Source organism: Poecilia mexicana, unplaced genomic scaffold (assembly GCF_051168715.1).
Source record: "Poecilia mexicana isolate PSO_F unplaced genomic scaffold, ASM5116871v1 scaffold_17, whole genome shotgun sequence".
Taxonomy (NCBI): Eukaryota; Metazoa; Chordata; class Actinopteri; order Cyprinodontiformes; family Poeciliidae; genus Poecilia; species Poecilia mexicana.
Genome location: NW_028263386.1, coordinates 11,741,725 through 11,757,343, shown reverse-complemented (window position 1 = coordinate 11,757,343; position 15,619 = coordinate 11,741,725). Strand labels below are relative to the sequence as shown.

General features: G+C 38.4%; 1 protein-coding gene across 4 annotated transcripts in view; it reads left to right on the top strand.

Moving 5' to 3' along the window:
* Positions 1-15,027, top strand: part of mib1 (MIB E3 ubiquitin protein ligase 1) — a 60,658-nt gene extending 45,631 nt beyond the window's left edge. Inside the window, exons 13-22 of one of the 4 annotated variants that reach the window (XM_014998305.2) lie at positions 898-1,030; positions 2,302-2,388; positions 4,218-4,376; positions 6,615-6,796; positions 7,124-7,313; positions 8,541-8,619; positions 8,732-8,818; positions 10,964-11,032; positions 11,747-11,847; positions 12,437-15,027. In XM_014998305.2, coding sequence (XP_014853791.1) covers positions 898-1,030; positions 2,302-2,388; positions 4,218-4,376; positions 6,615-6,796; positions 7,124-7,313; positions 8,541-8,619; positions 8,732-8,818; positions 10,964-11,032; positions 11,747-11,847; positions 12,437-12,577 — 1,228 coding nt within the window. In that variant the 3' untranslated portion in view covers positions 12,578-15,027. Of the gene's footprint in view, positions 1-897; positions 1,031-2,301; positions 2,389-4,217; positions 4,377-6,614; positions 6,797-7,123; positions 7,314-8,540; positions 8,620-8,731; positions 8,876-10,960; positions 11,033-11,746; positions 11,848-12,436 lie in introns of all 4 variants that reach the window. The other 3 variants (XM_014998304.2, XM_014998303.2, XM_014998301.2) reach the window with 3 other exon arrangements.
* The last annotated feature ends 592 nt before the right edge of the window (positions 15,028-15,619 follow it).

The window sequence follows — 15,619 nt, the reverse complement described above, 5'->3', positions numbered from 1 at the left end:
TGTGTGTGTGTGTATGTATATATGTATATGTATATATATATATATATATATATATATATATATATATATATATATATATATATATATATATATATATACATACATACTTCCCATCACTTTTGCACATGTGTCAGAATGAAGCTTGTGGGACCTAAACCAACAGATTGCAGTTTTTGTTTTGTTATTTAAAATGTGAAAACAGATTAAAGTAGCATATAGCTCTCGGACTTGATTTAAATATTGCTTGCTAAAGCAACTTCTGAAGCGGATTTGGTGTTTTTGTATCTGTGTGTGGAGATAAAGGCTGAAAGAAACGAAGTGTGTAGGGAAATTTGTCAGTAAAGTAAAATTTGGCTTGTAGAAGTATTCATACTTCTTGAACTTGAACCAACCCTAAACCTTTTACATTTGGACAAAGAACAACATCTCTGTATTTATATTCGAATTTTAGTGATACAGCAATGCAAAAAATGGTGCATTAATATGAAATGGAAAGACACATGATATAAATGTTGCCCCCTTTTATTCTGAAACCTCTGTTTGAAAAAAACATTTCTACCAATTACCATTAGAATTTTTCTTTTTTTTTTGGTAATTGTGAGCAATTTGAGTAATTACATTTTAGGATGTGTACGTGAATGAATAATTTTCCAAGGCATTGTATATGAGAAATTTGACACAATTTGTAGCACATCAGATTGGAACCTCCCATAAAAAAAAAACAAAAAAAAAAACACTTTACTGTCTTTAAATTTTCAGGATGTTTTTTTTTTGTTTGTTTTTTTTTTTGTTTTTCTCATGTGCATCGAATCCCCGAGTCCAGCTCAGCACTTGTCTTATTTGCCTACCTTTTTTTTTTTATTTGTAAGTTTGCTTGATTATTTATTTGTTCTGCAGTGCCATGCGTGTGCTGCTGTCCAAACTGCCGAGGCCGTGGATCGTTGACGAGAAGAAGGACGACGGTTACACCGCGCTGCATCTGGCTGCTCTCAACAACCATGTGGAGGTGGCTGAGCTTCTGGTGCACCAGGTACTAAACTCATTTTTAAACAAGCAAAATTAAACCATGGCTGGTTTCTTTTTTTTTTTTTAACTGATGCCCATCAGATTCATTTTGGTTTAATATCCATAAAAAGCAGAAAATACAGAATTTGAGCCCTATCTTGTCATTTTGATCCAATTTAAATTTGCAAACAAAAATGACATTAAAAAAAAAGAAAAAATCAAAGTAGATCACATCTGATATAGGCCACTGCCAAACACATCTAAACCCCTTCTGTTTAGACATCTCTGTTTAGAACTGGTATAAAACAGCATTGCAGCAGTAATTCAGCCTGCATCAGCCAAGCTTTAACTTCAGCCAACAAAAGACCATTGAACGCGGCCCATGCTGCTGTCCCTGCAGCCAGCAAGCTGTAGACCAGTTGAATCTTCTTTAACTGTTTTTTATTTATTTATTTATTATTTTTTTTATTTATTTTTTATTGAATCCATAAGGTTCACTCAGCCTCCAGGGGTATCCTTTAGTGCTGCTCGGCCCTCATATCCTCTTTCACTTGCAATTATAGGTTCATGCTCTTCCTTTTTTTTTTTTCTCCCTTTAGAGATTGCAGGTTTAGCTCCCTAAAGGCTAACACATACAGGAGTTTACAGAAAAGTCACCTGATCAAGATAAAACTGGGTTAATGAGGACATGGTGCAAGGCGGAAATGTTGCTGCAACATCCCGATGCGTGAGCATTCACTGTGCAAGCTACCTTTCAGCAGGGGCAGCTTTTTCTCCCCCTCTAAGTTCCTGCAATGGGCTTGTTCGCAGTGATGGCTCAGCTTTCTATTCAGAAACTGCACCACACTTCTAGGTGCACTGCAGATTCCCAGTCAGTCTTATTACGTTGGGATTTTACACACCGCCTGATCACAATAGTTATCTTTCCTCCACATCTCCACAGAGGATGCGTTTGCAGTTGGAAATGAAAATCACATGAAGCATTTTTCTTTTTTGTAGTATGCTGTTATTTTTATTCTTTTTCTATTTATTATTTTATTTTTCTCCAGTCTTGCTGGTTGATACTTTGCTGGTCAGGATGACAAAAGGTGCTGTCATGGCTCACAAAGCCGGACCAGTTGTTTCTCTTTTACTTGCTAAAATAACATTTCTTTGCATGATGGAAAATAAATCAGTTTTTCCTTTCTTTTTATCTAATGTCTTCTTCTTTTTTTTTTTTTTTACACACTGGTGACCTATGTCCACATATCCAGATGGTATTATGCTTATATTCTTCTGTTTTTTCCCATCTCCCAGGGCAACGCCAGCTTAGACATTCAGAATGTTAACCAGCAGACGGCATTACACCTTGCAGTGGAGCGCCAGCACACTCAGATAGTTCGGGTTGGTATTTTATATTTCATTTCTTCTTCTTCTCTTTCTCTCACTTCTTCTAATCTTTTAATGCCCCTCTTGTGCCACTAAGTGAACATGCTCTCTTCAGTTATCTGCTAGTTCCCTCTCCTATACACAAAAGGCAATAGATTGCAGCCCTCTGTTTAACCTGTTTGTCGCGAGAGGACCCAAATTTGGGTCCTCTGCGCTTGCCGCAACAAGATCGATTGAAAAAACATGCTATACATTTATCAATATAGGCATATTGCATATCCACAGATCGGGAAAAAGCTCTTCTAAATGATACAAACAATATTTTCTACATCAACAACACCCAGCCTGAACACGAAGTAGCTTGGTAAAACGAAAAGTAATTAGATGCTAACGAGGCTAACGAGGCATACGCGGTAAAAAATGCAACAGTGAAAGAGCGACTATTCCCAAAGCCCACAAACTATCAACCAGAGTAAAGCCGAAGCTCTGCCGTTTCCAACAATACCAGAATCACCACGCTACGTGCAAAACTCACTGAACCAGCAGCTGAAGAAGAAAAAAAGAAATCGCTAATTTCACGAAGCGAAAAACATAAATTCAGTCCTACCTTTGCTGTTTCGTGGTCATAATCCTTATTAGACTAAATATTTCCACTTGGTTCGATAATCCATTTTCCCTAAGTCCATCTCATACTGTTTTCGGCTCTGCCCAGAGCCTCTTCCGCCTCCTGGGCTTCCATATAAAAATGTAGAGGCGAACTCCGTCAATGCACGTCACATGCGTTTCCCGTCCTCTAATTGGTGAATGGCTTTAGTTTCCGTATTAATGTCAACGCCCTCGGATTCTATTGGCTCTGACGGTTCGAAAGACGTGTCAATCATCAAAATTGGCCAATGGGATCCCGAGAAACCGCCCCGCGTAAGTTTGCATATCTGTATTGAGAACTGCATGGTTTTACTTGCAGAGCGCAGAGCGCAGACTAGAGACTCCAGGAGGAAATTTTTTTTCAAAGGAACCCCCAAAAACAATTGTTATTAGATGTAATTACTTATCTATGACAAGTAATCATTTATTCTATAAGAATAAATAATTGAAACAGAACCTACAGAAAAAAAACTGAGAAAGTTCAAATGGCACAAATTGTGCCAAAATGGCTAATTTGGAAGGTCCGCCTAGATTTTTATCAAGTAGTACCTCTCTAAAACTCATGTGATTCACTTTCTTTCCATGAAACTTGGCACAGTAAAAGGTCAGATTGTGTACTGTTGTTTACTACATCCAAAACATGTAGTAAACATGCTTTGAAAGGAATCTTCATATATTGAACTGGGTTTTTTTTTGGCGGAAATAGATATTTTGCTTAATTTCTGCTGTGTATCATATTAATTCACTTTCCTCAGTAACAGGCAGGGTGGGTTTTAGAGCTGTAACATATTCTCTAGAGTCTTGCCTTTATTTTGATACCAAAACAATTAAAATAAACTCTGTAGTTCTTGAGATACATTCAATTCATTTTGGGCATGTATTTTCAACCATATTTCTCAGAAAGAGGCCTAGAGATGAAGAGGTTAATTTACACGGTTGGATGTCCTGCCTCAAAGAGGAGGGGAATGCTCTTCGAGGAAATGTGTAGCGTTGGATTAAGACGGCCACGTTGCCATCTTGTGGACTACAAACAAAAGTACACTCCATAATTAGAGGGTTGAAGCCCACTATACACGGCAGCACTATAAATCAGTGATGTGGCATTTGCACCGTAGCATAAAATAAGTTATTTTGTGTTTGTTACCTTATTCCGGTTGTCTGTTGGGGTCATTCTTTGTTCATGTCTCCTTTGTTTCCAGCTGCTGGTGCGGGCAGAGGCTAAGCTTGACGTGCAGGACAAGGATGGGGACACGCCGCTTCACGAGGCGCTGCGTCACCACACACTGTCCCAGTTGCGGCAACTCCAGGATATGCAGGATGTCAGCAAAGTGGAGCCCTGGGAACCCTCCAAGAACACAGTACGTTCAGTTCCATTCTGAACTTTCCCTTTTCCAACACTTCAAATGTGTCGGTGTCATAAAATTTCACCGATTAAGAAGTTTTCAGAAACACATTTTTAAACGTACTTGATAGGTAGAGAACACGTTGAAGTACGTGGTGAAAGTATTCATGTCCTTTGAACCTTTTATCATTTTATCACGTTACATTGAGGGATTTCAAAATATTTTGTTGGAAATTGATTGGAAAGTAGATACAAAAAAAAACAAAAAAAAAACGTGAGCCTGGGCTGAAAATTTACCGTCCAATTGGAGAGTGACCTCGAGCCACATGTAATGGTTTAGATGAAAAAAAACATATATATTCATGACACACAGTTCATATCTGACTCCAATTGAGAATCTGTTGCAAGTGTTTATAATTGCTCTTCAGACGCCACACACCCAATCTTCCCAACCTTGAGCTGTTTTGTCTCTATGTGCAGATCTGGTAGAGGAATGTCCTAAAAGACACGCAGCTGCTGGATCTGCAGAGAATGGTGGTTTTACCAAGTCTTGACTTATGGGGACGCCTCACATTTTCATCTTTTTATTAGGAATACATTTTTAAACATTTTTCACTCCCTTTTACACTTGCACACTATTTTTTGTTAGTGTATCACCTAAACTAGAATAATTAATATTTATGTTTTTAAAGAGACAAAATGTGAAAAAAAAATGTAAGGATTATAAATCCACTAAACATAAGACTATAGATCTGTATCGTAAAATTGGTGTAATAGATTTCATTTTTTAAGTATTTGTAAAAACAATTGCTAAATTTTAAGTTGAAGCCACCTACATACTTCCGCTCTGGGTTAGCTGCAGAAATAAATAAACGCAGCTTTTTATTACCTAAAACACTGATGCAGAGTGCTCTAAATAAATGTTCTAAAACTAATATAGCACGTGAACATCTCCAGCCGAGCTGCATCTATAAAATTCATACTTGTACCTTTAATATCCTGCTACCTGCCTTTTCCCATTTGGCGGCTCACTGAAGCAGCATGTCATTGTTTTTGGCATTTATCATCTGCTAGATTGTTTAGCATTGTCTTGTCACAGTTTTCCTCAGTTCACAAGCTTGGAATAAAATCAGTTTGTGGTTCGCCGTGAAGGATGACGACAGATCCCCGTTTAGTCAGGAAGCTCACAGTCTCCATCACCCGCATCAATGGACAGCTGAGTCTGCACCAGCCCATCATTCAGGTGGAAGCGCCGAGCAGTCAGTTGGCTCGCTGCTTCGCCTCCACCAGCCCGGATGAATCCTTTGAAGGGGCCAAAAGGGGGCATGTCAAACCCAAGCCCTCTCCATGTTAACGGCACATCATTAATCGCTGCTGGGGAGACTTTAAAGCCTCGAGTCAGCGACAGATTTTTCCTTACCTGTCACCTTCCGTCTCCCACCCACTCGCTTTTCCACCTCCTCCGCGAGCCCCGCGTTCTGCCCTCGCCGGTTCTCCCTCAGGGGAGCGAAACGGATAGACAGCAGGCCTAATTTGAGAAATATGTAGTTGGGTCACACTCGCGTACCCCTTCCCTCCCTTTAAGAGGGGAATTGAATTAGCTGGCGCGATGGCTCCATCAGCAGAGATGTAAAAGCTACTGGTTGAGGAGATTCAGACATGGAAGGTCGAAATTGGTTGTGATTGGGGGAGCTTTGCAGTTGAGCTGAATGAGTGAGGTGATGAGTTATGCAGGGAAGGGAGATGAGACAGGTTGACGTGGTTATACTGTTGTGACATCTCTTTCTGGTTAGCTTAATTGTATTGAACTGAACATGGAGGTTAGCAACATGAAAATCTATATTATATGCATAGATTTGTAAAAAAAAAAAATAGTTACACTCCTTTGTTTTTGTTTTCTACATTATTTCATGCTTTAATCTCACATCTTGAAGAAAGGCACAGCATGATTCTGCCACCACCGTATTTCACCATGCATGTAAGCCCAAAAGATGTTTTATTTGAAGAGTTGCTTTTTTTTTTTTCATGTTTGTTTTTCTGTCACATAAAATTCTAATAAAACGTACTAAATTTTGTGGTTGTTTAAAAATAAAATATGAAGAGGTCAAAGTGGCATGAGGCACGGTACTCGTTTTGCCTCCTTACTTACTCAATGCTTCAAATGGCAGCATTCAGGTTAGTATCAGGATGCTCCTGAAAGCTGTTTGTGTCTCAGGCTCCATCTTTTCTTCTCTGTTTCTGTCGTCCTCTGCAGTTAATCATGGGCTTGGGCACCCAGGGAGCAGAGAAGAAGAGCGCAGCATCCATCGCCTGTTTCCTGGCAGCAAACGGTGCAGACCTGACCATTCGCAACAAAAAGGGCCAGTCCCCTCTGGACCTCTGTCCGGACCCCAGTCTCTGTAAGGCCTTGGCCAAATGTCACAAAGAGAAGAGTAGGTAAACATCCCAGGAGTTGGTTGACATTTTGGAAAACGCATTTAACGGCTTTCTTGCCGAGAACTCAACGAGAAGATCAATATCAGTCTGGTCTGTATGGCAAATGTGACGTTATGCCCTGGAGAGTGTGTGGGCAGAACTTAATGTAAAGACAATGGAGAATATCTCAAAGTATCAACAGAGTTTTTATGCTTATTGAGTATGCAAACTTCATAAGAAGAAGCAAAAAAAAAAAAAGATTGATTAAATAAGGCATTGCTAATTAGCAGTTCCTCATCCACCCTTGTTTCTAATATCTTCCCATTAACACTGTTCTTATTGTTCCAGCGGTCAGGTGGACACCCGCAGCCCGTCTCTGAACAGCAACATCGAGTCTCTGGAGGAGTGCATGGTTTGCTCGGACATGAAGAGAGACACTCTGTTTGGGCCCTGCGGACACATCGCAACTTGCTCGCTCTGCTCGCCGCGTGTCAAGAAGTGTCTCATCTGTAAGGAGCAGGTTCAGTCCAGAACAAAGGTAATATTGAACACCTCAGAGATTCTGGAGGTGCTGCTACAGAACAGAGTGATGAAACCCAGCTTGATATGTGAGAATCGATGAGTTTTAAAAGGAAGTGTTCCACAGAAGTTGGCTGAAAAAAATTTATTCAGGGCTTCAATTTGCAGGGAGAAAACACACATTGCTTTAAAATTATTTTAATAATTAAAAATTTGTTATGTATATTCGTAGAGTCCCACAGGAATCTATTCGGGGACCAATTTTATTTTATGCACATATTTGTCAGCTACAAGTAACGCTGATTTTGAAAATATCTCCAAATTATTCAATCAAATATGATATCTATACAATAATCAGTATATATATTTTGTATCATATTTACATAAAAAAATTAAAAATGTAAACCCAGCTCTATCCTTTGCACCTGCAATAATTTACAAGTTTCATTCATTAGTGTGTAGACTTACAATATTATAAGCTGATTTAATCATATTCTTTGTTTTCATAGGAAAATATATTGGCATATTTATTAGGCCTTGTAGTGTAGTTTGGCTGCAGTTCTTCATAATTCATAACTATAGATTGATTTGTCTACTTCTTGTATAATGTAATGTTTCATAACCTCATACTTATAGTATGTGTGCAAAATAAGTTCTGTAAAAAGCGTTGCATTAATATTAAGCTTTTTTAAATCTACTCCCGCCTTTATTTTTTTGTGTTTTTAAAATCCTCACCACAGCTTACATTTAAAAATATGTAACCTGTTTTTTTTATTATTATTATTATTATTATTGTTAAAATTATTTGTTGGTCATTTTTACCTTTATTAGTTCAGTTGAAAATTGTAAGCAATCATCATCATCTACCGCTGTTTTAATAAACAAAGTGAATTTTGGACGGGGGTGGGGGGGAAATCCAGCAGTGGAACATTTTCATTGAAATTCAAAACATTTTAAGCACTTGGAAAATGTCCTTTGAGTGAAACTGAAGTACTTTTTGGTGTTTAGTTGTGGATGAGTGTCTCTTTATGCTTTACTGCTTTATAATATTTTTGTTTAATTAAAAGTTAACTGGAGTAAGTATGTTTGTATTTTTTCTTTCCTTTATTTCTAATCATACGATAAAAGTGTCTCTCGACACATTTTGTCAAGAGACAAAACAGCCACCTTCTGAAGCAGCCATATCTTTTGAAAAATTGATGACTAAGACTAAACGAACCTTTGTGTGTTATGCGTCCCTCTGCAGATTGAGGAGTGCGTAGTTTGCTCTGACAAAAAGGCCGCTGTGTTGTTCCAGCCCTGTGGTCACATGTGCGCTTGTGAGAGTAAGTCAACACACACACACACATTACATCTCAGTAGCCTTGATCTTGACACCGGCCGCCCATATTTGCGCCAACCTTCGGATGTGAACATGCACGTGCCTGTTCTCCGCAGACTGTGCCAGCCTCATGAAGAAGTGCGTACAGTGCCGGGCTGTGGTGGAACGCCGCACCCCCTTCGTTCTCTGCTGCGGAGGGAAAGGTATGGAGGATGATGCCGCTGATCATGATGATGATGATGATGATGATGATGACCTTAGTGAGTGAATCTTCCAAGTGTTCCCTTTTAATCCATCCATTTTTACATTTCATTCCCTTCTTATTTCTTCATTCTTTTCTAAATCATTTTTAGTCATTTTGAATTTATTATTGTTTCTGCCATTTAGTTGACATTACTTTCATGATGTTTTTTTTTTCATTCTAGTTTAGACACTGATAACAAAACTGAGATCAATTAGAAACAAACTAGCAGCACTATTAAATCTGCATGTTTTCATCACTGCAATCATTCTAAATGCTTATTTCTATGTATTAACTTAAGTGACCTAGATGGAAGAATGTTCTCTAAAGCTTTGCTGCCTTGACTAAAATCTACCCGATTGATCCCTGAAACACGAAATTTTATTTTCAAAAGTATACATACATTCATCCTTGACATGAGTGTCATTAATTTTGAGCTTTATTTGAACTTTCGTGGGTTGAATAATGTTAATATTACAATTTCAAATACTTTTAAAGTGCACAAAAAAAAAAAAAAGACTTGAATAAATTCTAATTGGTTGTGAATTTTTTCTAATCTACGAAAAGTCAAAATGAGAAATACAGGCTCAAAGATATATTCAAAAGTCCCAACTAATGTTAGCTTTAGTGTCAAGTGGATGAAGACTCCTCTGCTTTTTATGATCATTGTCAAGCTTCAGGAATATTTCTGCAGGAGTATTTCACTGCCATTATTAGTGGCAGTATTTAAATCAGTTGGGTTCTTAACTCAGATCTGGTTTAAAGTTTCAATATCGATGAGATCGGGGTCATTCCCAGAGCTCCCTTAGCTTGCTTTATCAATTTAAAATCAGTTTTAAAGTTTTTAAAGTGCGTCTGCTACTTTTACATGCATCCCTACCATCCCTACTCTAACACACCTAAATCAAATGACTGAATTACCTCCTCACAATGTCATGAAGTTCTGCGGAGGCCTGGTAACGGAAAACTCTCCTAATCTAAAATACACCCGACCAGTTCACCAAGAATATTAAAAATTCAACCATGTGCAGCAAGAAGCTCTTTTATGGCTGTAAAACATGTGGTGGAGGAATAACTTGCTAGGGGGCATTTAGCAAAAATATTAACAGAGCGGTTTTTATCATTTTGGGACTGTGTAGTTTATTGAAAATCCACCATAAATTCAAATTTATGCACCCTGTTATTTTTTTTTCTTTTTTAAATGCTGTTGGATTTTTATTAAAATTGTTCCATCCAGAAGAAAAAAAGGTTCACATGTACCATTAAGAGTCCAAAATCATTTATTCCCTCAATGAACTGCATGTGAACTTCTAAAGCTTAATTTTAAAATTAAATAACACTTAATTTAACAGAGAAGCAATCAATAGCTGTTAATAGTTTTAATTATTTAAAAGTATAACCAATGACATTGATGTAAAATGCAGTGACCTAAAAAAAAATTTAGTAAATAAAAACTCCTTTTGGCAAATTTTCTGAATTAGATAAGGAGAAATGATGTGAAATTAGTCCTAAAGTTTCTTTATTTTACATTTAATCATCTTATCTTTGTTTGATCCTAAGTTGTTATAGAAACCATCTATGACTTAATTTAATTTTCGGGAATTTATTTTGGTGCTTCTCGCTATTGGGTGTTTTTCATGTTTTATGTTGAGATAAAAGGGAAACTATTTCCACATTCACCCTATTTGCATCTCGCTCTCTGCAGCTGGTCTTAAAGGCAGCCTTGATCAGCTACACAAACCAGTACGCACATACACTCATGCAAGGGGCAGCATCCAATGCTTCAATCCTAAACAAACTGTTGCTTTAAAGCAAATCTCCTTCCTAAAATTCACACCTACCTCCCTTTTAACTTATTCAGACTTTATTTTTTTTATTTTATTTTTTTTATTTTAACATCCAAATCAGTTATAAGCATTGGCTGATTGCAAAAAAAAGTATATAAATATGCTGCTATGATCTACATTTTCCATTCTGCTTCCAACTTTCTGGTTTCCTCTTCAAAGCCTGTCTCCTTTAGAGGCTGTAGTTAACAGTAGCCAGTTGACAGTTGAGCTGGTGAGAGCAGCTCCTGCTATAACAAATGTTGACTGGTTATTTCCAGCAGGGAGCTCTAACACTATGGCAGGGGGATCCCAGGATCTTCTCCAGCCCAACAATCTGGCATTAAGTTGGTGTAAGTATACCTCCCTGAGCCCCCCCCTCCCCCCAACCCCCACTTTAGCAGAGCCTTGCTTTTAAAGAGTCCCCTCCCCATCCACCACCTCAACAGTGCTGCCCTGGCCCATCTCCCCTTCTCTTGACTCCCATTCCCTTTTTTCAGTGCCGCATACTAGCGCACACATTTAACAGGTGATCATGCCCATATGATGTATGTCACTCTGGAGTTCATTGTTTCTGGCAGATTCTGGGATTAAAAGTTCCCAAAAGTGTAGGTGAAATTGTTCAAATAATATGCATTTTTTTCACAATCGCATCGAGGAATGTGCTATTCCAAATTTGCCTCCTGATGATTTGTGTTGTACCAGGTGAACATTTCGGTCGTTTCCTTATATGGGTTACTGAGGTGGAATGGTTAGAAAGTGTGCCAAAACACTGAGCCAGAAGTGATCTGCCAAACAATAAAAACTCAAAATGCATGTTTCTCCTGCTTGTTTATGGAACTCTGGCTTTCATATGTAACTCGCTGCCAAGATCTTGTCAGAATGGCAACGCTGCTGCAGCTATATTTCTTTTTTTTTTAATTTATTTATTTTATTGGCAGTAAAGTTTATAGGTGTAGGGTAAAATCCAAGGTGGCCCGTAGCCTTAACTAATGTGCTTAGTCCTTTGGCACTCCCCCCACCCCCACGTCTCAACGTGTTTTCATGTTCGTTTTCTATTCGAACAGCGAGTGGAAACATCCCAGCCCTGCAGAGGGATAAAGATAACACAAATGTAAACGCTGATGTGCAGAAGCTACAGCAACAGCTTCAAGACATCAAGGAACAGGTGAGAACAAAAACATGATGTGGATAATTAACTTTACAATAAAAAATGAAACTGCAGCCCACATGCTGTAAAATTTCCCCTAGGCTCACAGAGCCTTCTAAAAATATTCATGCCCTTTGATCTTTGTTTTCCCTGTAAAAAGTGTTTTTCTGCAAACCACATCCTTGTCTATTTGAACCAAAGTACATGTGGACCAAATCCATATTTATACCTTAAAAATGTTTTTTCGATTCCTTTTGAGGATATTAAAATGCATAAAAACTTATATTATGTGTTTAGTTGTCTGTTCTTTGGCTAATGCTGAGCAGCTTGCTACTTAATAGTTTTTTTATGACTTACTACATTAGGATTATTGTCCCACTGCTATATTATGGATTTTTATTAGAAAGAACCAAATGCTTTAAAAAAAAAATTCTGTGGACTTTTCTTTGAGTATTTTCCAAATATTTGTATGAGTTTGAGATGCATCACCATGACAACCCTAGTAAGGGTTATGAACACTTTTGTGAGTCATTTTATGTCCTTACTTGAATTAGGCCGTAAAATGATCCCAGCCATAACAATAAACGCGGGTATCTCCTTCCTCCAGACGATGTGTCCGGTGTGTCTGGACCGGCTGAAGAACATGATCTTCATGTGCGGCCACGGCACCTGCCAACTGTGCGGAGACCGAATGAGCGAGTGCCCAATCTGCCGCAAAGCCATCGAGCGCCGGATCCTCCTCTACTAGGTCTCCTCTTCCTCCTTTTTAACGATGACAACTCCCACAAACGGCGCATCCACACCAGCTGCTGCCGAGTCAGCCAGCCACGTCTTAACTCTTCTCTGCAAATGCTGTTTGTTGATTTGACTGTGTGTTCAGATGGAAGTTCTGTTACAAAGATAAAAACGTATGAACTGATCACTCTGGCTGTTATTGTCTTTGTTTGTCTCTAGTGCAGCCGGACAGACGCTCATCCTGCTGGAATCATATTCTTCTTCCACTGTCTTCTCCTCCATGTAGTTTTCTGTGTTTTTTTTTTTTTTTCTCGGCTTTTATTATGTTCAAATGACTGAAGTTCAGGTTCAGCTGAATCCTCCTCTGCATTTTTCCAAAGACCAACTTAGGCTAAATTCACAGCCGTTGACAAGAGGAGGTTTGTCTTATTGCTTTTTGGCGTAAAGTTCTCATGCATGCGTCACAGTCTGTGACAGCTGCCGTCAAGTTTGACTGTATTTTTAAAATCTTTATGCAAATGTATTATCAGAAGCTCCAGATTTGGACTTAATGACAGTATGAAAAGTTCGAGGCATGTCGTTCTGTCGTACTTTCAGCTGGATTTGATGCTTTATACCCCGACTGTCCTCCCAGTAGGAGACCAAATGGTTGGCAGTTTTGCACTAGAAAACCTGAAAAGAACCTGTAGGTCCGCTTCAGCTCAGTGACCGAACAGAACGTGGACATTTTAATCTGACCGCCTGCAGGTAGCACACTACACCCTGACCTTTGTTTACCGAGCTGTAACGACGACAGTGTTGCAACGCACTTTCGAGTTTTGCTTTGTGGACTTAAACACACCGACCTATTCAGCTTTCTGTCCTGTGAGCAGCCTGTGTTGTAACCGTTTTGCACACAAATGTGACGCAAACATATCTGGAGAACAAGCACCCTGACGTAACTCCGTGTTAAACTGTTGAAATTCTAGCAAGCACTGCAGTTTTAGCATTCGACGAGTCTGTGCCATCTGCTGCCAGACGTCTTTATCACAATACGAGTGCGTCTCAGTAAAATAGAAGATCTTTGGCAAGTGAATTCATAACACTAATTCCTTTAAACAAAAAGTCAAACTTGAATGATGTCATTTATTACACAGAGTGATACATTTTTAAGTGTTAATTATAGTAATTAGAACTACAACCAATTTGAAACCCAAAATTCAGTGTGTTGCAAAATTTTAACGTTTAAATTTCCACAAAGTCTGGTTGTTGAGTTTTCATCACCTATAAGCCATATTAATGAAAACGGACAGAAATAACACTCTGTTACATATTTAACATTTTTATGCAAGAGTTTTTTACTTCCCATTAATGGTGCTTGCATGCAGCACTAAACAGCAGGTTTCTTTATTTTCACTTTTGAAGGATCTCACTGCTGTCTTTAACCCGACTGTGCTGGCCACAATGTTGTTGTTTAATTAGTTGCATTCAAATCACTTAAAAATCTTTTGATTTTCATTAGCTGAAAGCCATAGTCACCAAAATTATAAGACATCAAAAATATCACATTGAGTGCAATGGATATAGAAACTTTGTTTTATTTTTGAATTGCTGAAATAGATCAATTTTTCATGGATATTCTAATTTACTGAGATGCACCTGCATGTTTGAGGAATTAGGTTTTCTTGATCTAAAATACATTAAAAAAAAAAGATTTATTTAAACGTTTTCCCTTCAGAGTCGACATTTATTAAGCATAGAGAGAACAAATCTATAAGAAAGTGTAGAATAATTTATTTTGTATGTTTGCCCTAACATTAGGATTTTGTAGGTGTCACTGCCTTCTGACTATGTAGCCTCAAAGTCTCAGACATTCTGCTTTGATATTCATGTTGAAATATGTGATGTACTTTTGTTGACAATAGTTTTGTAGCAGTTTAACGGTATAAGTGTTTTGTTTTTTTTTTTTCTTTTTTTTTTCCTGAAGTAAGTCTGTGTAAGCTCATTTGCGTCATGGGAAAATAAAATGCATTTGTGTTAAAGGTGTGAAGCGACTTTTCCACAGCGTTTTAATCTGGAGTCAGAACTCGGATCACTGGCTTCCTCTGAAATGTGGAAAATTTGCAACCGCAAACAAGCTTTTTGGCTTGTTAGGACTCAAAGCAATTATTTTATTTTGTTTTTCTTTTTTTTCCCTTTTTTCCTTGGCTATGATGAAACTTTAAGCTAGGAGCACTAATATGCTTTATTGTAGTATTTGTCATATTATGGTTGTTATAAAAACATTTTAAAATTTATTTTCGAGCTGTCCTGTTGGTCATGTATCGGTAGTGTTATCTTTGGCATGAATGTTTGACATATGCAGTACGACTTGTACCACTGGAAAAAAAAAAAAACAAACATTCAGTTTGTATTGCTATCAAGTGCTTTTAAAACAACCATACCCCAGAAATAAAGTCCTAAATGAACCACGTGACATTAAAAGTGCCGTTTCTTGTTTTTTTTTTTTGTTTTGTTTTTTCCTTCCCCTCACCGCGAATCCTTCCACTGCTGTGGTGTTCGTCAGCTTGCGTTTTTTTTTTGTTTGTTTTTGTTTTGTTTATTCAAGTCGAGCTCAGATGTCAGCAAGAAAATTAGCATTTTGTTGCTTTTCTCCTGCTGTGCTGCGTCTGGCTCTCAGAGGAGACGTGGTGGCAGGGAGGAGAGGTGTGGGGTAATTGAAAACAACTGACGCCTAATGATGACTTGGCACCAGCGTGTGATAGGTCAGCTCTGCTCCTCGGAGAGAGGAGAAAAACGCCAAACTGCATGAGAGAGGATTAAAAAACAAAACATCTTTCTTGGTTAACAGGACGACAGGAGACCTCGCACAATTACGAGCAAAGGTCATTCATGTTGCAGCTCGTTGACTGCTCCATTCATAACGTGGAAGGATCTGGCAGGCGGCAGCAATGTGCAGCTGCTCAAAGCACATTTATTATACTCAACCTGTTCTCGGTACATGTAGAGCAAAAATGACAACTTGTTCCACCGCGCTGAGCCTCTGTGGCGCTGATTTGAGCTTTGACAGCCTGCT